The sequence below is a fragment of the Eubalaena glacialis genome, chromosome 3 (assembly GCF_028564815.1).
Source record: "Eubalaena glacialis isolate mEubGla1 chromosome 3, mEubGla1.1.hap2.+ XY, whole genome shotgun sequence".
Taxonomy (NCBI): Eukaryota; Metazoa; Chordata; class Mammalia; order Artiodactyla; family Balaenidae; genus Eubalaena; species Eubalaena glacialis.
The window spans coordinates 78885872-78909037 of NC_083718.1; the positions used below are offsets into that span (position 1 = coordinate 78885872).

The 23166-nt window shown below is 35.0% G+C and overlaps 1 protein-coding gene across 1 annotated transcript; it reads right to left on the reverse strand.

The window, feature by feature from the left end:
* Positions 1 to 4655: 4655 nt before the first annotated feature.
* Positions 4656 to 5597, reverse strand: LOC133088089 (olfactory receptor 10K1-like). The gene has a single exon (XM_061185869.1). It carries the CDS (start codon positions 5595 to 5597, stop codon positions 4656 to 4658), a length of 942 nt encoding a protein of 313 aa, XP_061041852.1.
* Between the last annotated feature and the right edge of the window lie 17569 nt (positions 5598 to 23166).

The window sequence follows — 23166 nt, forward strand, 5'->3', positions numbered from 1 at the left end:
TGCACTGTTGGTGCAAATATAAATTGATACAGCCACTATGGAGAACAGTATGGATGTTCCTTAAACAACTATAAATAGAACTAACATACGACCCAGCAATCCCACTACTAGACATATATCCTGAGAAAACCATAATTCAAAATAGTCATGTACCACAATGTTCATTGCAGTTCTATTTACAATAGCCAGGACATGGAAGCAACCACCATGTCCATTGGCAATTGAATGGATAAAGAAGATGTGGCACATATATACAAAGGAATATCACTCGGCCACTAAAAGAAAGGAAATTGAGTCATTTGTAGTGAGGTGGATGGACCTAGAGTCTGTCATACAGAGTGAAGTATGTCAGAAAGAGAAAAACAAATACCATATGCTAACACCTATATATGGAATCTAAATTAAAAAAAAAAAAAGTAGTTCTGAAGAGCCTAGGGGCAGGACAGGAATAAAGACACAGATATAGAGAATGGACTTGAGGACACGGGGAGAGGGAAGGGTAAGCTGGGATGAAGTGAGAGAGTGGCATGGACATATATACACTACCAAATGTAAAATAGATAGCTAGTGGGAAGCAGCTGCATAGCACAGGGAGATCAGCTCGGTGTTTTGTGTCCACCTGTAGGGGTGGGATAGGGTGCGTGGGAGGGAGTCTCAAGAGGGAGGCGATATGGGGATATATGTATATGTATAGCTGATTCACTTTGTTATAAAGCAGAAACTAACACACGATTATAAAGCAATTATACTCCAATAAAGATGTTAAAAAAAAAAAAAGAATAATTGGAGAGCGGTGTTAATTCCAGCTAACCCGCTTACTGCTGTTTTCAAGTTCTCAAAGTGATTCAAAGGAGACAGAATGAGACTGTGGAAATGGAGAAGGGATATGACTGAAAATATCATAATCCATCGGATTTATAGGACTTCATGTATGAGTTAATGTGTGGTGTAAAAAAAGAAAAAAAGAGTGGTGAAATCACGTTCAGGTGCATGGCTACCGGAGTGGATGAGCTGACATTCACCAAGACAGGACATGAACATGGCTGAGCAAGCTTGGCAGCAGAAGATGGCAGAATAGACAAGGCTATTCATAGCACAGACATCACCTTAGTTCCAGGCACTATACCAGGAACAGTGTAGACAAGGTTATGTTTAATATAAAATCTGTGCCTTCAGGAAATTCAAATTCATTGTACAGAGAGACAAAAAAAAAAAAAAAAACCTGTTATGCTAACCTTCTTTGCTTGCCTTCAACTCATCTAGCTCTTTCTTGCTTCAGGGCTTTTGCACATGTTGCCCCTTAAGTGTGAAAGGATCTCCCCAAATAATCCCCTCTACCTGGTGACTCCTACTAACCCTGCAGTTTATAGGTTATACATCAATTTCCTAGGGAGGTCATCTCCACACTATTCAATCTGAATTAGATTTATTTGAGTATTTCCTCCCCTAGCACCTACAAATACTATTCCTTTAAAAAGCACATTTCAACATGTGGTAAATTATTTTTGCCTGATTTTACCTCTCTACTGAGACTGTCTCAAACTTGAACATAGTTCCAGAGGGCAAAGACCACACGTAGTTGTTTATCGTTGATGTCAAGCTGCTAAAAGAGTATTTTGTATATATTAAGCAAAGAATAATTATTTTTGTTGAAATAATAAATGGTATAATAAAAATAGATCCTGATGACCATAAGAACACAAGGCAGAGCCTACTATCATGAGCAGGTTGCAATAAGGAGGCAGGGAAGGCTTTACAGAGAAAGTGAGAGAGTAGCTCAGGCTATCTTGAAATATGCAGTTTAAACAGAGGGGAGGAGCTATTCCCCAGAGAAGAAGGTGCCCATGAGGAAACACAGCAGAATACAGAATGACTCTTTGAGGACCAGCAAATGGTTGATTAGCTTCAGAGGGCACAACTATGAGAAATGGATAATAATAACTTTAGAAATAATAATGTCAGAGAGGTAGGCAGAGACTAAGTGATAAACTCTTGCTAACAGAGGATTCTTGGCTTTATTCTATAGGGCAAGGGAAGTCACTGAATATATTTCCACAGATTTTCTAGTCATTAGGGAAGACTAGCTCTCTACCTTATTATATAGTCTCAATCCTTTTGCTTAGATTACCTGAGATACTTCAGCAATTATGCAGTGTTAGTAGCTTCCTGGAAGAGAAGCAATAGATAGGATGTGCATGGAGTGAACGTGGGGGCGAAGACAGGAGAGTATGGAAAGGAAATGCATACATATAGGAAGGCAACTCCATAATGAGGTTCTAACCTCAAACAAAGGAAGAACAAAACAATCCCAAGGTAAGCAAAGACATTTCAATATGTAGGCCGAGGTGGGTGGATCAGGGACCAAAAAGGGTCACCAAGGATAGCTGCAGAGTGAAGGGTACCAAGATTGCCTGTTTTCTTCATGAAAATAAAACATTGCTAGGAGGAGGGGTAAGGATAGACAATCAGATTATCTTCTGCTGTTCCATGGAACTAGACAGTGTTGTTCTAAAAAATAAAGCAGCCAGTTAGTTTACCAGCATAATGGGTTTATTTGAGAATAGCAGAGAACTGCAATTTAGGACAAGCATGCTATAGCAAAAACTATAGGCAAGTCTAACAAACAAATGAGTTAAACATTACAGAAAAGAGTGGAAGTTGGAAGGGGTTGTTTTGAATGAAATTACATTGAAGGAAAGTAAGAGTTTAGGACAGTGCAGCACTTCCCTTTGGCTGTGCTTGTTGCTGGGCAATGAGAATTCTTCCTATTGGGGTCTGTAGTTGCTGCCTTTCTATAGGGGTCTGTAAATGATGTCAAGTTGTAGTGTGTGAAGACTCTCACTTCTGGCCTCCAACCCATTTTATTTTATTTATTGATTTATCTTTAAATTCCATATATATGTGTTAGCAAACGGTATTTGTTTTTCTATTTCTGACTTACTTCACTCTGTATGACAGACTCTAGGTCCATCCACCTCACTACAAAAAACTCAATTTCGTTTCTTTTTATGGCTGAGTAATATTCCATTGTTTATATGTGCCACATCTTCTTTATCCATTCATCTGTCTATGTACGCTTAGGTTGCTTCCATGTCCTGGCTATTGTAAATAGAGCTGCAATGAACATTGTGGTACATGACTCTTTTTGAATTATGGTTTTCTTGGGGTATATGCCCAGTAGTGGGATTGCTGGGTCATATGGTAGTTCTATTTTTCGTTTTTTAAGGACTCTCCATACTGTTCTCCATATTGGCTGTATCAATTTACATTCCCGCCAACAGTGCAAGAGGGTTCCCTTTTCTCCACACCCACTCCAGCATTTATTGTCCAACCCATTTTAAATGAGGTTTCTCTCCTACACTATTGGTGGGAATGTAAACTGTTACAACCTCTATGGAGAACAGTATGGAGGTTTCTTAAAAAACAAAATATAGAGCTACCATATGATCCTGCAATCCCACCCTGTGGCATATTTCTGGAGAAAACCAAAATTAGAAAAGATACATGCACCCCCATGTTCATAGAAGCTCTATTTATAATAGCCAAGACATGGAAGCAACCTAATAGTCCATCAACAGATGAATGGATAGAGAAGATGTGGTACATATATACAATGTAACACTACTCATCCATAAAAAAGAATGAAATAATGCCATTTGCAGCAAAATAGATGGACCTAGGGATTATCATACTAAGTGAAGTAAGTCAGAGAAATACAAATATCATATGATATCACTTATATGTGGAATCTAAAAAAAATGATACAAATGAACTTACAGAACAGAAACAGACTCACAGACACAGAAAACAATGTTATTGTTATCAAAGGGGAAAGGGGAGGGATAAATTAGGAGGTTGGGATTAACATATACACACTACTGTATATAAAAAGATAACCAACAAGGACCTAGTGTATAGCACAGAGAACTATCAATATTTTGTAATAATCTATATGGGAAAAATCTGAAATTATATAATATATATTACTTAAATATATATATATAAATATATATATATATATATATTTATATATATATATATATATATATATATATAAAACATGGTACGGAAAAACCTGAACGAACGTTTTGACCAACACAATATATAATTGAATCACTTTGCTGTACACCTGAAAATAACACAACATTGTAAATTAACTGTACTTCAGTCAAAAAATGAGGTTCCTTGGGAATTCCCTGGTGGTCCAGTGGTTAGGAAACCGCAATCTCACTGCCAAGGGCCTGTGTTCAATCCCTAGTCAGGGAACAAAAATCCCACAAGCCGCGAGGCGAGGCCAAAAAAATTTGTTTTTAAATGAGGTTTCCTTTATTCTGTTTCAAAGAACTTGGATTATCTTTGCTCTCCTCTGTTGACGTATATGTTTTTGAATAACCAAACTTTACAGCAGTGAAATTTAATGAAATTTTTGTTCCATAAATGAGTAATTCTTTCCTACATTTGCATAACCTTCTTAGAAATCACTGATGGTAGAAACTCAAAATATCTTAACTTCTCTGAGCTCATTCTCCTAATATGTAAAAGATCTTTATGGTACAGTGTGAGTTCTACACTTAAATGAGAAACTGTGTGAAAGCACACGTGTTACCTGGCAAGTAAAATGCATACAGTTAACTGAATAGTGAAAAAGTGGCTCTTTAATTAATAGGACATGAAGTTTGGACCATTGTTCTTCGAAGGGCTGATTTGAATTCCTTACTTCTCAGACTGTAAATCATTGGATTGAACAATGGAGTGAGGATGGTATAAGACACAGATATTAGGGTGTCTTGACTTGAAGAATAATGGGATTTGGGCCTTAAGTAGATGAAAGAGGCACAACCATAATGAACAGTTACCACAATGAGATGGGAGGCACAGGTAGAGAAAGCTTTGTATCTTCCAACAGAGGATGGGATTTTTAGAATGGCAGAGATGACATGGATATAGGAGACCAGGATAAGTAACAGTGGAATAACCAAGACAAACACACCAAGCATGAATATGACCAACTGACTGAGGTGAGAGTGATGAGATGCCAGCTTGAGGACAGGAGAGATATCACAGAAGTAGTGATGGAGATGGTTGGAGGAGTGGAATGGCAGGTGAAATATCAGGGAGGTGATGACCACTGAGGCAGTGAAGCCACAGGCACAGGCAGCTGCCACAAGTCCCAAACACCCCCCATAACCCATGAGCACTGTGTAACGCAGAGGGTTACAGATAGCCACATAACGATCATAACCCATGGCTGCCAGCAGGAAGGAGTGAGAGCAGATGAGGAAGAGGAAGGTAAACATTTGGATGGCACAGCCCAGGAAGGAGATGGTCTTCTTCTGGGCCAGCAGGTCAACCAGCATCTTGGGTATAATGACGAAGGTGTAGCAAGTCTCAGAAGAGGAGAGGACACCAAGGAGGAAGTACATAGGGGTATGGAGGGCTCTGTCCAGCACAATGGTAGAAATGATGATGGCATTGGTGCCCAGCATGAACAGGTACACAAGCAGAAAGACAACGAAGAGCAGCTGTTGCAGCCCAGCCAGAGATGAGAAGCCAAGGAAGAAAAACTCTCTCACTGAGGTTTCATTGACCCACTCCATGGCTACTGTTATATAGGAGAGCCAGAGCCAGAGCCAGAGGCCAGGGTCCAGGGAGGGAGAAATAGACAGGGAACTCAGCACAAAGCCTACAGGTGGCAGGCATTTCCAGATGTTTTGTGGAACTCAATCATTTCCTCCAAATATATCTGCCAAAATAAGAATTAAGGCTAAATATGGAACAGAATAACTGACAACCAATTAGCAGACTTTTTTCCCAATACCAAGGACATGTTATCTCTCTAGCCAAGGATTAAGGCGTTATCTGATCATTTTCCCTTGTATCTTACTTATGGTTTATTTTGATTTTCTTGCTCACTACAAGCCTAAGGAAACCAGCTCTCCAAAAGTGAAAAATATGGTTAATTTCAGCTACCTAAGCATGATCAGAAAGTGGCATGAAAGAATGAGTAATGTTGAGATACAGCATGTGAACTTCAGTTTATCAACCATAAAATGGGGAGAGAGAGGAATAATTAGATGATCGCTGAACAAAAGTGTGAAGGGATCTGTATTAATTGACAACTTAGTTTATGCTAAGATATGTGATAAGAATATCATATACCTTATGTCAATATTCATTACAACAATTTTATGTCAATACCCAAAATAATAAGAAAAAAGCTTTTAGTGTTATTTCTAACAGAATGACCAACGATAGACCAATTAGAAACGCTTCTGCAGGATCCACAAACTAGAGCACTGAGCCAAGGATAGAACAGATGATAACATTAGTTTAAAAAAATATTCTTTTTCAGGAAGACAAGAGTCACTAAGTTGGTTTAAAACAAGAGAGAGACTCATTAACTTTGTGACATTTTACAACACCCTTCACTTTTCCCATTATAGATGCCTCAGAGAAACTCAGAAAAATAGTTTTGCAAAAAATGACCAAGACCTTGTCACAGAAAGCGAGAGAGAAGGGGAAAACTGGGCAGTTTTCGAGATTCCTACCATTGACATAAACCATAAGCTTTATATTTTTTATATATTATTATGTCAATAAAATTCCTTTTGAATATTCTGCTGCTAAATACAGTTTGCAAACTGCTGGAAAGGATTATTTGTAAAGTCATTTTTAGGCCTTATATAAGATAATTTTTCATGCGTGTGTTTCCCACTGACCAAGCCTAAGAAGTAAGAAAGTATTCTCTGGATACAAAATCATCTAGCATGTATTGGTTGTGTCCAGTGTTTGTTTATATACTTTTCAGTATATTTGTATAACTTTTACATCACTTTGTGTTGAAGAATTATTTGAATCTGCTACCACAGTTTTTTTTTTTGCATTTTTCTAGTCAATTGCAAACCTTAGTTCTCTAGACCCTACGTTAAATGATTGGAAATTTCTGAAACTCTTTTTATCTATTCCTAGAATTTAGAGATAATTTTTGTTCTTTCTTAATTACTAGAAACTGGTCCTCAACTTAGTAGTTATAATTATTCATTTATTTGAAGTTAGTATCAGGATACTCACATACACTTGTTTTAAAGCTCTTTAACACAAATAATAGGAATTTTTCACTCTGTAACTCTAAAGATATTTCTGTTATATATATAAATATAAAGAATGTGTATACCATGTATATCCCCATTATATACATATGTATATGTATACTAGTTATATGTTTTCTATATCAAGAAAGGCAGACTAATGAGACAGTTTCACTATATAACACTTTCACCTGGACATATGAATTTCCATCTATTCCAAGACACTGAGGGAAATCTAAATTTATGGTCATTGCTTATCCTTGTCAATTTTCCAAGATTTTTCTGGATCTCCTTTCAACTAACCCATGTCTAATCCTCACTATATCCTCACTCCACTGACTATGAATTGTAGAGTAGACCACAGAAGTTAGAATTACCTGATTCTGAAAGAGTGCCTGAATTGGGTATCTACCCAATACCAAAAAAAACTGTCTGGAGTTTTTGTCACTCAGACCCATGTGGGCAGCTTTTGTCAGTTAAGTGGATTTTTACATACTGTTAATATAACCCCACAGTCTAAATGAGTGGTATGATTGATATAGTTTCCCTTTTCATGGTGTATGGAGACTCACTGGCACAGCATACCTGAGAAGGCAGCCCCCATCTGCTCAAGAAGACATCAAAGACCACCACAGTGTGTTATATCAGTACTATGGATAGAAAGATATAAGAGCAGAAGAATAAAAAGATCTTCCGGCCAAATACCCACAGGCTATAAGATTAAGGTAAAAGATCCCTCAATTTGGACTGAGAAGATCTATATTTTAGGTCTAGCTTTGTGTGACTTTGGGCAAAGTACTTAACTTGGATATTCCGTCTCCTTATTTTAAAATTAAAGGGGACAGGTCAATAACTGTAAAAAACTGTTAAGATGCATGGAAAGTATTTAAGAAGAGGCTCCTTGCATGATATCCTACAGAAAGGGATTTGACTTAGGGTAACAGCTGAGTACTGACTTTCAAGAACATTTTCAACTCATGGACTCCAACATTCTCTAGTTAGATGACCCTGAAAGTCCCCTTATAATATTCTAGAGCCTGTGGATGGAATTCAGGTTATGATCCTTAGAGATGACACTTCCCAACTTCTTTTTCTAACTTCTTAGATACTCCACAGGGATTTTATGTAGTTTAGATTTAAATAGTGACTCAATATTTGAGGATACTGTGTACCTCAAAGCAGGCAAATCTATATGTTTTTCAGCTGTAATACTTGTGAGATATTCAATTTATCTTAAGAAAAGCATCAATCTATTAGCTGGGAGAAATTATGTAGGCAGCCTCAGATAGTAAAGAAGTGGAATTTTATATTCTTAAGTACACATGAACATCCTGATTTTGCCTTATTAAAATGGAGTTTAAATACTGCATCAGTTTTCATTTATAGCTAAAATCATACATCCATGAGTAGACAGTAGAAAGAGGAGTAGAGATTTGATAAGTATTATTTCATTTGATCCATAAATCAACCAATCTTAAAAAAGAAGAAGAAAAAGAAGAAAGAAAGAAGAAAGGAAAATCTAACTGGGAGCTAAAATGACCCAGTATAATCATGAAGAAAAATTTAGAGAACAACATGGAGCATGCCAAATCACTTTTAGTACCTGGAGTTAAAAGCAGCCCCTGGTTCTCATTCTTAGCCCTGCCACTTGCCAGAATTGTAATGGGGGAAAGTGTTAACAAGCACTAGCCTTCATTCAGGTCTAGACCCCACAAAGCCCCAGACTAGATCAATATTCCCACTGCTCAGCAAGTACCTACATTGCTCTCCTCCTTTCAATTCAGACAGAAACAGGTATTCAGTATCTGGGAACCCACTAGGAATAAGCCAAAGACCAGAACCTGAGGAAATAGCAGCAGAAGAGAGTGAATCTGCCTTGAGACAGAAGCTCTCATCTGCATCAGCAGAGGTAGCCTCCCCTATCCATCAGGACTCTCAGCTTGTCCAGCCGAAGTCACGATCTTGAGAAGTTCTGGTTCATGCAGTTCTTAGTATCACATGGGAAGTGATTATTATAAGCATATACTGTGATTATTGGACTCCTGAGGCTTGATCTACTGCCCTAAAGACTTTGTCTTGGGGTTAATTAGAAGTCAAGTTTATTTTGGAAAAATAATGTTTCCAGTTTCTCAAGGTACCCTTAGTTGAGGAACCTGGGGAGCAGGAGCTATGAACATAATTAGTCTGAATTGGAAGTTCAGTCCATTTGTGATGGATTCTGAAAGAGAAATCACCATGATTTAGTGTGTAATACAGCAGACCAAGTGGACATTTTTCATTGAATTTTACGTTAGGATATTGGTGTATTTATGCAGGGATTCTCACCTTTAGTGTTTATAAGAGCCAAAGTAGGGCTTAATTACAAATTCATCTTATCAGATTCTTGTTCATAACAATTCTAGTCAGGAATATTGGAGTGATCTACAAAAACCTACCTTTTAACAAGTATTTTATGTCTAGTTGAGCGTTATCATTAAGTTACTTGTTATCTTACAAATAGAGTTTAAAGCTTAAAATAAATGAGATGTGTGAATCAAAAACGAATTGTATTAACCTTCTGGAGGTTTCACTTAAATACCATAAAACGTTCCCAATTTAAATGTACAGTTTGGTGAGTTTTACAAATGCATACATAAAAGCCACAACCACCCAATAAAGTTATAGACTATTTTTACAGGCCTAAAGAGTTTCCTTCTCTCCGTTGTGGTCAGTCCCACTCAGTCCTAGGACAAGAAAAATAATTATCTTCCTTTCTGTTGATATGGTTTGACCTTTGCCAGAATTTAATACAAATGGAATCAAACCATATACTCAGTTCTGTGTCTTTGTTTTTTTTCCACTTGCCATAATGTTTTGGAGACTCACTCATATTGTTAAATTTTTAGTTCACTTTTTATTGCTTAAGAGTATTCCATTTATTAATCATCACAATTTTTTTTAATTTATTTATTTTTGGCCGCATTGGGTCTTCATTGCTGTGCGCCGGCTTTCTCTAATTGCTGTGAGTGGGAGCTACTCTTCGTGTGGTGCACGGGCTTCTCATTGTGGTGTCTTCTCTCGTTGCGGAGCACAGGCTCTAGGCGCGTGGACTTCAGTAGTTGTGGCATACAGGCTCAGTAGTTGTGACGCATGGGCTTAGTTGCTCCACGGCATGTGGGATCTTCCCGGACCAGGGCTCGAACCCATGTTCCCTGAATTGGAAGGCGGATTTTTAACCACTGCACCACCAGGGAAGTCCCTAATCATCACAATTTATTCACCTGTCGAACTGTTGAAGGACATTTAGATTACTTCCAGTTTGAGACTATTAGGAATAAAACTCTTATGAATATTAATTTCTAAGCCATTGCTTAGACGTACATGTTCATTTATCTTTGGTGAGTACCTATGAATGGAATGGCTGTTTAACTATTTATAAACGGCCAGACTATTTTTCAGCGAGGTTGTATCATAAATAATTTCCATGAGCAATGTATGCATGTACCAGTGCTTGCACATCCTAGCCAACTCTTGGTGTAGTCAGTCTTTCAAATTTCTTAAATGTATAGTGATATTTCATTGCACTTTTATCATGTGTTTTCTTGAATATTAATTATGTTGATCATTTTTCATGTGCTCCGGCTATTTGTACATCTTGTTTTGTGAAGTATGTATTCAAATGTTTGACTATGTTTTAATTAACTTGTTTTTTTTTTCTTTGTAAGAGTGATTTTTGCATTTTGAATACAAGTCCTTTATCAGATATACATTATGCAAATACGTACTCCTACTATGTAGTTTATTTTTCCATTTTATTAATCATGCCTTTTTTATAACAGTTTTAATAAAATATAATTTTCATACCATAAAATATACACTTTTAAAGTGTACAGTTCAGTGGTTTTTAGTATTTAGTATATTCACAGAGTTGTGTAACCATCATCGTTATCTAATTTAGGATAGCAGAAGTTTATTAATTTGATATAGTTCAATTTATCATTATTGTTCTTTTTATTATTCACATGGTCTTTCTCCTCTCTAATAAATATCTGTCTACTCCAAGCTGCAGATTATCTCCTACGTTCTATTATGGAATGTGTGTAGTTTTGATATTTTTAAAATTTTGTATATGAGAATAGGTAAGAGTCAAGGTTTATATTTTTTAATATGTACATCCAGTATTTCCATCCACAGTATGTTGACATGACTATTCTTTCCTTGTTGAAATACCTTCACAACTTTGTTGAAAATTTATTGACCTTATATTCATGGTACTATGTCCATATTGTACTTTCTGTTACATTGATTCATGTGTCTACGCTTCTTTTCATTTTTAATATTTATTTTCTTTCTAATTTTACAAGCAATACATGTTCATTGCTGACAACTAGAAATACATGAAAGCATAAGTTAAAAATTAACAATCACCCATGTTCCCCACTACCCCAGAGGTAACTATTATTACCATTTGGATGCATTTCCTCCCAGTGTCCACATATTTCTTTAACTGAAGTATAATTGAACTACTATGTTAGTTCCAGGTGTACAACATAGCGAGTTGGTATTTCTATACATTACAAAATAATCACCGTATTATATCTAGTTTCCATCTGTCACCATACAAAGATATTACAATATAAATGACTATATTCCTTATGCTGTACATTTCATCCCCATGACTCATTTATTTTGTTAATGGAAGTTTGTACCTCTTGACCTCTGTCACTTATTTCTGTCGATTCTTATGTCAAGACCACTTGGTCAACATCGTGCTACAGTATGTCTTGAAATCTGGGTCATCTGTTTCTAAATTGTGCTCATCTATTTTAAATGTTTTCATCTATTTCTAAATTGTTTTGTTTATTCTCTGTGCTTTGCATTATCATATAAAATTTAGAATCAACTTGTCAATTTCTAGAGAAAAGCATGCTGGGATGTGTATTGTACTTGTGTTTAACAATAAATCAAATTGAGGATAATTGCCATATTAACAATTTTGAGTCTCTCAATCTATGGTCATGTTACAACTTTACATTTATTTAGGTCTTCTTTGTTTTTTCCCAGTAGTTTTTCTTTTTAATTTTTACTGTACCTAAATATTTCATGGTTTTGTTGGCATTTTATATTGCTATTGTAATTAATATCAGTTTCCACATTTTTTGTTGGTATTGTAAAGAAATACAGTTCTGTTTTGTACATCAACTTATTACCTTGTAGTCTTTGCATATCTTACAATCTTGCTAAATTCATTTACTAGGTTTTTTTTTTTAACTAAAAATGTTTTACTAGCTTTTTACGTTGATTGCTTTGCAGTTTGTACGTAAATAATCACATTTTCTGTGAATAGAGTTTTACTTATTTTCCAATATGGCTGCCTTTTATTTGTTTTCCTTGCCTTGCTGCATTGGCTAGTACTCTCAATGCAACATTGATTTGAAGTGAAAAAGGTAGATATCCTTGATTTGTTCTGAGCCCAGGAATCACTTAACATATATTTAATGGCCCAGGAAGTGTTCTCCCTTTGCAAATAGGCTTGAAGAAAAATGATATTCTGCTTTTGTTGGGTGTGGAGTTTTATAAATATCAATTAAATAAAGTTTGGTGTTACTGTTTAGGTCTTTTATACTTTATCAATCTTTATCAATTACAAAAAGAGAAGTTTGAAATCTTTATCTACAATTTTGGAATTGCCTGCTTTTTTTTTTTGCCCCTTCCTGGAATTTGAATCTTTGTTGTAAAATGCATATTCATTTTTAACCATTAGAACTTTTACTCAATTTTTTAATCATTAAAAATGGTCACCTTTACTACTGTTAATATTCTTGATGCTGAAATACACTTTGTCTGATGTTAAAATAGTCACTCTGGCTTTCTAATGATTGGAATTTTTGTGCATTTTTTCTAAACTCTTACTGTTATATGAAAATTTATATTTTAAATGAGTTTCTTGCAGAAAACATGTAATTGGAATCTTATTTTTTTATCAAAGTCTGGTCATCTCTGTCTTTTAGTTGATGCATTTAGATAATTTATTCTTGATATGTTTCATTTCATTGATGGTTTTTAAGTGTATCATCTTGCTTTCTGATATCTTTCTTCCATCAGAACTTTGTTCCTGTTTTCCCTTTTTCTTGACTTCCATTGGGTTAACAGAATGTTTTTAGTATTCTGTTTCATTTTTTCTATTGTTTTATTAGCAATATCTTTGTTTTTGTTTTTTTCCTAAACTATGCATCTTCAACTTACCACAATCAATCTTTAAAAAAAATTGTAACACTTTATAATGTGACTTTTACAACACTGTACATTCATTTACCCCTTTTGAGTTTTGTGTTATTTTTCACATATTGTATTTCTAAATATTATAAACCTCATATTATATTTTTATGTTGTATTTGATTTTATTCTTTATGTATTTGGCTAGCTTTAAAAACTGTTATATTAAAAAATGGGAAGGAAATCCAAAAAACAGGGGAAATATGTATACATATAGCTGATTCACTTCACTGTACAGCAGAAACTAACACAACATTGTAAAGCAGCTATACTCTAATAAAAAAAAAATAACTTTTATATTTACTGAAATGTTTGCCATTCCCAGAACTCTGCATTACTTCTAGGAGATCCAAGTTTTCCTTGACAATCATTTTATTTCAATTTTAAGAACGTCCTTTGAGATTTTCTTTGGTGAGTTCTGGTGACTAAACATTCCTCAGCTTTTGTTTTTCTTTTTGTGTTTTTTAATATACTCTTTTTTATTGAAGTATAGTTGGTTTACAATGTTGTGTTAGTTTCAAGTGTACAGCAAAGTGATTCAGTTATATATATTCTTTTATATTCTTTTTCAGATTCTTTTCCATATTGGTTATTACAAAATATTGAGTATAGTTCCCTGTGCTATACAGTAGGACCTTGTTGGTTATCTCTTTTATGTATGGTAGTACGTGTATGTTAATTACAAACTTCCAATTTACCCTTCCCCCCCTTTCCCCTTGGGCAGCCATAAATATGTTTTCTGTGTCTGTGAGTCTACTTCTGTTTTGTAAATAAGCTCAAGTGTATTATTTTTTAGAATACATATATAAGTAATATCACATATTTGTCTTTCTTATTTTTAATTTTATTGGAGTATCATTTATTTACAATGCTGTGTTAGTTTCAGGTGTATAACAAAGTGATTCAATTATACATATACATATATTCATTCTTTTTCAGATTCTTTTCCCATATAGCTTATTACAGAATATTGAGTAGAGTTCCATGTACCATACAGTATGTCCTTGTTGATTATCAATTTTGCATAGAGTAGTGTGTATATGTTAACTCCAATTTATCCCTCCCCCACACTACGTTTCCCCTTTGGTAACCATAAATTTGTTTTTAAAATCTGTGAGTCTGTTTCTGTTTTGTAAATAATGTCATTTATATCACTTATTTTCAGGTAGATTTCAAATATGAGTAATATCATATGATATTGTCTTTGTCTGTCTGACTTACTTAGAATGCTAATCTCTAAATCCATCCATGTTGCTGCAAATGGCATTATTTCCTTCATTTTTCTGGCTGAGTAGTATTCCACTGTATATATATGCCACATCTTCTATATGCATTCAACTGTCGATAGATATTTAGGTTGCTTCCATGTCTTTGTCATTGTAAATAGTGCTGCTATAAACACTGGGGTGTGTGTATCTTTTTGAGTTAGAGTTTTTGTCTTTTCTAGATATATGCCCAGGAGTGGGATTGCAAGAACATATGATAACTCTATATTAAGTTTTTTAAGAAACCTCCATGTTGAATCGACCTGGGTGGGGGACCTTCAAGATGGTGGAGGAGTAAGACATAGAGATCACCTTCCTCACAGCAAATACATCAAAAAAAATATAAAAGTGGAACAACTCCTACAAAACACCTAGTGGATGCTGGCAGAAGACCTCAGAATTCCCAAAGGCAAGAAAATCCCCACACACGTGGTGGTGCGGCTGACAGGGTCTTGGTGCTCCAGCCTGGTGTCAGGCCTGAGCCACCGAGGTGGGAGAGCTGAGTTCAGGACATTGGACGCCAGAGACCTCCCAGCCCCATGTAATATCAATTGGAGAGAGCTCTCTCAGAGATCATTATCTCAATGCGAAGACCCAGCTCAACCCAACAGCCAGCAAGATCAAGTGCTGGCCGCCCCATGCCAAACAACTATCAAGACAGGAACACAGGCCCACCCATTAACAGAGAGGCTGCCTAAAATCATACTAAGTTCACAGACACCACAAAACACACCACCAGACGTGGCCGTGCCCACCAGAAAGACAAGATCCAGCCCCACCAACCAGAACACAGGTACCAGCCCCCTCCACCAGGAGGCCTACACAACCCACTGAAACAACCTCATCCACTAAGGGCAGACACCATAAACAACGAGAACTATGAACCTGCAGCTGGAGAAAAGGAGACTCCAAACAAAGTAATTTAAACAAATGAGAAGACAGGGAAATACAGAGCAGAAGAAGGAGCAACGTAAAAACCCACAAGACTGAACAAATGAAGAGGAAATAGGCAGTCTACCTAAAAAAGATTTCAGAATAATGATAGCAAAGATGGTTAAAATTCTTGGAAATAGAATGGAGAAAATACAAGAAACTTTTAACAAGGACCTAGAAGAACTAAAGAGCAAACAAACAATGATGAAGAACATAAAAAATGAAATTAAAAATTCTCTAGACTTCTCAAGTGCTCATGGAATATTCCCCAGGATAGATCATATATTGGCTGACAAATCAAGCCTAGGTAAATTTAAGAAAATTGAAATCGTACCAAGAATCTTTTCTGACCACAATGCTATGAGACTAGATTTCAATTAGAGGAAATAATCTGTAAAAAATATAAACACATGGAGGCTAAACAATACACTACTTAATAAACAAGAGATCACTGAAAAAGTCAAAGAGGAAATCAAAAATACCTGGAAACAAATAACAATGCAAACACTAAAACCCAAAACCTATGGAATGCAGCAAAAGCAGTTCTAAGAGGGAAGTTTATAGCAATATCATCCTACGTTAAGAAACAAGAAACATCTCAAATAAACAATGTAGCATTACATCTAAAGCAATTAGAGAAAGAAGAACAAAAAAAAAACCCAAAGTTAACAGAAGGAAAGAAATCATAAAGATCAGATCAGAAATAAATGAAAAAGAAAAGAAGGAAACAATAGGAAAGATTTATAAAACTAAAAGCTGGTTCTTGAGAGGATAAACAAAAATTGATAAACCATTAGCCAGACTCAACAAGAAGAAAAGGGAGAAGACTCAAATCAATAGAATTAGAAATAAAAAAGAAAAGTAACAACAGACACTGCAGAAATACAAAGGATTGTGAGAGATTACTACAAGCAACTATATGCCAATAAAATGGACAACCTGGAAGAAATGGACAAATTATTAGAAAAGAACAACCTTCCAAGACTGAACCAGGAAGAAATAGAAACTATAAACAGACCAACCACAAACACTGAAATAGAGACTGTGATTAAAAATCTTCCAAAAAACAAAAAAAAAGCACAGGACCAGATGGCTTCACAGGCGAATTCTATCAAACATTACAGAAGGTCACAGTACCTAAAGATGCTAATCTAGGCAGAGGAAAATTAAGGAAATGAGTAGCCCATGGTATTACTCTTTTTTTTTTTAGTGCTGTGATTTTAACAAAGTAATAAACATTAACAATAAATCTAAAAAGGACAAGTATATTTTGACTTACTTATGTGTTTATGCATTTGTTCATTCATTCAATAGTTACTTATTAATTGAGTGCCTACTGCTTGCACCTATAGAAGCTCTTCACTACCTCTTCACCAATGAAATGTCATGACCCATCCCACCTTATCCAAAACTTGGAAGTGAGTTTGTGGACCCTTTTAGCTCGGGAAACTTGACTGGCTTAAATTTGTCTAGGATCCACAGATTTTTAAGAGTCGTAAAGAACCTCAAACTTGACCTGTAAGAAATATTTTTCCTGCAAAATTTTACCTGCCTCGTCAGTCATTTGGACACAGAGCGACTTAAACTTCTGAAACAGACTGATTGGCAAACCACTGAATTTTTGCCTTATTGACCCTTCAATCCACACTGCATGTTTTGGGCTTCCATTGTTTTAAGATATTGTTTTTATAGATTTACTATTCTTTTTACTGTTTATCTTTTTTAAAAATTTATTGAAGTATAGTTGATTTACAATGTTGTGTTTAATTTCTTATGTATAGCAAAGCGACTCAGCTATACATATATATACATATAATATATACTCTTTTTCATATTTTTTTCCATTAAGACTTATCACAGCTTATTGAATATAGTTCCCTGTGCTATACAGTAGGACATTGTTGTTTATCCATCCTATATATAATAGTTTGCATCTGCTAATCCCACGCTCCCAATATCTTTTAACAGTCATATAGTGGGATTCATATGATCTTTATATCTGAATAGCAGATGTATGTACAGATATATCTGGATTTCAAATTCTAGTGTCAAGTTATATTTTGTAGTTTACTTGCATCTATTGTTGAGGAAACTGCTATCATTTTATTTGTTATTACTTTGTTGGCAATTTTTTCTCTGCAAAGATTTTCCATCTTTTTTCCATTTTTTAAATTTTTTGGAATTATAGTTGACATTCAATGTTTTATTATTTTAAAGTATAGAATATAGTGATTTGACACTTTTACACGTTATGAGATGCTCACCATGATAAGTCTAGTTACCGTCTGTCACCATCTAAAGTTATTACAATATTCCTGATTGTATTCCCTATTCTGTGTGTTACATCCCCATGACTTTATCCGTTCACCTATCAATGAACACTTAGGTTGCTTTCATATCTTGGTTTGTGTAAATAATGCTGCAATGAACATTAGTGTAAATATACCTTTTTGAATCAGTGTTTTGTTTTCCTCAGGTAAATACCCAGAATTGGGTTCCTGGATACTATGGTAGTTCTATTTTTATTTTTTTTGAGCAACTTCCATACAGTTTTCCATAGTAGCTGCACAAATTTACATTCCCACCAATAGTGAATGAGGATTTCTTTTTCTCTACATTCTTACCAACACTTGTTTATTTTTTGCCTTTTTTCCTAATAGCCACTCTAACAGGGGTGAGGTGATATCTCATTGTGGTTTTAATTTGTGTTTCCTTAATGATTAGAGATATTGAGCACTTTTTCATGTGCCTGTTGACCAGAAATGAAAATGTCTCTTCAAGTGCCCATTTTTCAATCAGATTGTGGGTTTTTTTATTATGTTGTATGTGTTCTTTCTATATTCTGTATAGTAACCACTTATCAGATATATGATTTGCAAATATCTTCTCCCATTAAGTATGTTGCCTTTTTGTTTTGTTGATAGTTTCCTTCACTGTGCAAAAGCTTTTTAGTTTGACATAGTCCCATTTAGTTATTTTTGTTTTTATTGAGGTGATAGATTTTTAAAAATACTGCTAAGATTTATGACAAAATCTGACTCCCAATGCTTTCTTCTAAGAGTTTTATGGTTTCAGGTTTTACATTCAAGTCTTTAATCCTTTGTGAGTTCATATGTGGTATAAGATAGTGGTCCAGATAGTGGTCCAGATTCATTCTTTGCATGTAGCAGTCCAGTTTTTCCCATACATTATTGAAGAGATTGTCTTTTCTCATTGTATATTCTTGATTCCTTTGCCATAGATTAATTGACCATATATGCATAGGTTTATTTATGGGCTCTCTATTCTCTTCCTTTGATCTATCTGTCTGCTCTTGTGCCAGTGCCATATTATTTGATTATGATAACTTTGTAGTATAGTTTGAAGGCTAGGTGCATGATACCTTCAGTTTTGTTGTTCTTTCTCAAGTTTGCCTTTGCTATTCAGGGGTTTTTGTGGTTTCATACAAATTTTTTTGTTCCAGTATTATTTCTTCCAGTTCTGTGGAAAATGTTATTGGTATTTTAATAGGAATTGAATTGAACCTGCAGATTGTTTGGGTATTTTGAACATTTTAACAATATTAATTCTTCCAATTCATGAGCAAGGTATATCTTTCCAATCATAGGCATACCTTGTGTTATTGTGCTTTGCCTTTATTGTGCTTCACGGATATTGCATTATTTACAAGTTTAAAATCTGTGGCAACCCTGCTTTGAGCAAAGCTATCACCATCATTTTTCTAACAGCACTTGCCTACTTTGTGTCTCTGTGTCACATTTATTAATTCTCAACTGTTTCAAACCCACCACTAGCAAAAAGATTATGACTCAGTGAAGGCTCAGATAATAGTTACCATCTTTTAGGAATAAAGTATATTAAATTAAGAGATGTACATTTTTTACACATGATGCTATTGCACACTTAATAGATTACAGTATACTGTAAACATAACTATTATATGCACTGGGAAACCAAAAAAATTATCTCACTGGTTTTATTCCTCTATTTGCTTTATTGAGGTGGTCTGGAACTGAACCTGCAGTATCTCTGAGGTATGCCTATATTTGTGTCATCTTTACTTCCTTTCATCAATGTCTTGTAGATTTCAGAGTAAAGATATTTCACCCTCTTGGTTAAATTTATTCCTAGGTATTTTATTCTTTTTGATGCATTTGTAAATGGGATGTTTTCTTAATTTCTTTTTCTGATAGTTTGTTATTAGTGTATAGAAATGAAACACCTTTCTTTATATTAATTTTGTAGCCTGAAATTTTAATTAATTTATTTGTTAGTTTTAATAGGTTTTTGGTGAGTCTTTTTATTTTATTTTATTTTATTTTATTTTATTTTATTTTATTTTGGTGAGTCTTTAAGCTTTCATATATGTGTGTATATATATAGTATAACACCATCTGCCATTAATTACAGTTTTACTTCTTCCTTTCCAACTTGGATGCCTTGTATTTCTTTTTCTTGTCTGATTGTTATGGCTAGAACTGCCAATGTTATGTTAAATAAAAAAAGTGAGAGTGAGCTTCCACCGATGAAAGAAATGAAAGATTACATAAACAGATGGAGACATATACCATGTTCTTGGATTGGAAGAAACAATATTGTGAAAATGACTATACTACCCAATGCAATCTACAGATTCATTGCAATCCATATCAAATCACCAACGACATTATTTACAGAACTAGAACAAAAAATCTTAAAATATGTATGGAGACACATAAGACCCCAAATAGCCAAAACAATCTTAAGGGAAAAAAATGGAGCTAGAGGAATCACACTCCCTGACTTCATACTATACTACAAAGCTACAATAATCAAGACAATATGGTACTGGCACAAAAACAGAAATATAGATAAATGGAACAGGATAGAAAGCCCAGAGATAAACCCACACACATATGGTCAACTAATCTATGACAAAGGAGGCAAGGACATACAATGGAGAAAAGACACCCTCTTCAATAAGTGGGTCTGGGAAAACTGGACAGCTACATGTAAAAGAATGAAATTAGAACACTCCCTAACACCATACACAAAAATAAATTCAAAATGGATTATAGACCTACATGTAAAACTGGACACTATAAAACTCTTAGAGGAAAACATAGGAAGAACACACTTTGACATAAATCACAGCAAGATCTTTTTTGACCCACCTCCTAGAGTAATGGAAATAAAAACTAAAATATACAAATGGGACCTAATGAAACTTAAAATCTTTTGCACAGCCAAGGAAACTATAAACAAGATGAAAAGACAACCCTCAGAATGGGAGAAAATATTAGTAAATGAAGCAACGGACAAAGGATTAACCTCCAAAATATATAAACAGCTCCTGCAGCTCAATGTTAAAAAAAAACAATCAAAGAATGGGCAGAAGACGTAAATAGACATTTCTCCGAAGAAGACATACAGATGGCCAGAGGCCCATGAAAAGCTGCTCAACACCACTAATTATTAGAGAAATACAAATCAAACCTACAATGAGGTATCACCTCACAGTGGTCAGAATGGTCATCATCAGAAAATCTACAAACTATAAATGGTAGAGAAGGTGTGGAGAAATGGGAACCCTCTTGCAATGTTGGTGGGAATGTAAATTGAAACAGCCACTATGGAGAACAGTATGTAGGTTCCTTAAAAAACTAAAAATAGAACTACCATACGACTCAGCAACCCCACTATTGAGCATATACCCAGAGAAAACCATAATTCAAAAAAGGTCATGCACCCCAATGTTCATTGCAGCACTGTTTACAATAGCCAGGTCATGGAAGCAACCTAAGTGTCCATCAACAGATGAATGGATAAACAATATGTGGTACATATATACAATGGAATATTACTCAGCCATAAAAAGGAAAGAAATTGTGTCATTTGTAGAGACGTGGATGGACCCAGAGACTGTCATACAGAGTGAAGTAAGTCTGAAAGACAAAAACAAATATCTTATATGTGGAATCTAGAAATCTGGACAGATGAACCAGTTTGCAAGGCAGAAATAGAGACATAGATGTAGAGAAAAAATGTATGGAAATCAAGGGGAGAAAGCGGGTAGGGGGTTGTGGTGGGATGAATTGGGAGATTGGGATTGACATATATACACTAATATGTATAAAAGAGATAACAAATAAGAACCTGCTGTATTAAAATAAAATAAAATTCAAAAAAATGAAATAAAAAATAAAAACCAGATTAAAAAAAAAAAGCCTCTTTTTTATAACTCAGAAATATTAAAGTCTATGCCAAGTAGGGTTTCTAAGTATCCTAAAGGCATAAATTCTCTAAGTTAAACAATAGATATTTTTAAGAATCTTAATGGAATTGTCATACATCATCCTCATAGGCAGCACATAATAAAGAAAGGAATGTGGTTTTGACTTTAATCTAATGAAATTAATTTTATAAATTGATACATAAAAGACACACAAAGTTTTTTTTTTAAGGAATCATATCAATTTGTGCTAAATTTGACAGAGACAATAAAAATGGAAAGAAATATTAAGACCCCCAAACTTCTTGCATAGAGTAATGAGACTGAGAAAATTTTCATCTGCAAATATTGGCTATGTCTTATGGGTAAGGAAGAATGATCAGAGAATGGGAAAAAGACTCCACAGGTTAGAACTAAGAGAGGTGGAGAATCATTTCCAGGAAATAGGACTAGGTCCTAATCAGGGTCAACATGTGCCCAGTTGGATTTGAGAATTCCTATGGACCAATGACTGCTATGTGCTTCATTTCCCCCTTTTTCAAAAGGGAGTGTCTATTGCAATTATCCTAAGCCTATCTCTCCATTGCATTTTGGGTGTGCCAGGAGCAGATAACCTGCATCTTTAGTTCCTTTAGAACTTCAGATAGGAAGAAACTTCACTTAAAACAACTCATATGTATGTGGATCTGATTTAGATCACAAGATCCTGGACCTTGAGAGAGCTAGCCAGATGCTGTAATTGGATGAGATTTTGAGTGGCCTTGGGAAGAAGGCGAGTATATTTTGCAAATGGTAAGGATGTAAATAATTTATGATCAAAGGGAACACTATAAAATTAATGATAATAACAAATATTTTGAGCCTTTTCCCAATGAGATGTGTGGTCTATGTACCTTCCCCTTGAATATCGCAATTATAACTGCTTGTGGTCCCAATTATGGCCGCTTGACCAATAAAATACATCATATTGGTGCTATGCCATAAAAGACTACCAGCTCCCACTTCCTAAATTTTAGAATATCTACTCTTTGAACCCAGTTACCATGCTGTGAGGAACTCCATGAAGAGGGCCACATGGAGAAAAATGAGGCTCCGAGTCTACTGTTCTAGGTCAGGTCTTAGCCACCAACCAGCACCATCTTGTCAGCCATGAATGAGCCATCTTAGAAGTGGGTCCTTCCACCTAGTCAAACTGCTCAGTTGACTTTGTATGGAACAGAGACAAGGTATCCTCATACCTTCCCCAAATTAGAGATTTATGAGCAAAATAAATGATAATTGTTGTTTTAAATCACTAAGTTTTGGGGGACATAAATATTTCATTTGTACTTTCAGGTGTTCCATTTAGCTAGATAGAGCAGTCATTTATTCAAATACAGTTGAGAGACATTTATCAGTCATCTACATGCTTCAT

Excerpts from the sequence above, each read along its gene's own strand:
- LOC133088089 (XM_061185869.1), bottom strand. The coding sequence starts at position 5,597 with ATGGAGTGGGTCAATGAAACCTCAGTGAGAGAGTTTTTCTTCCTTGGC.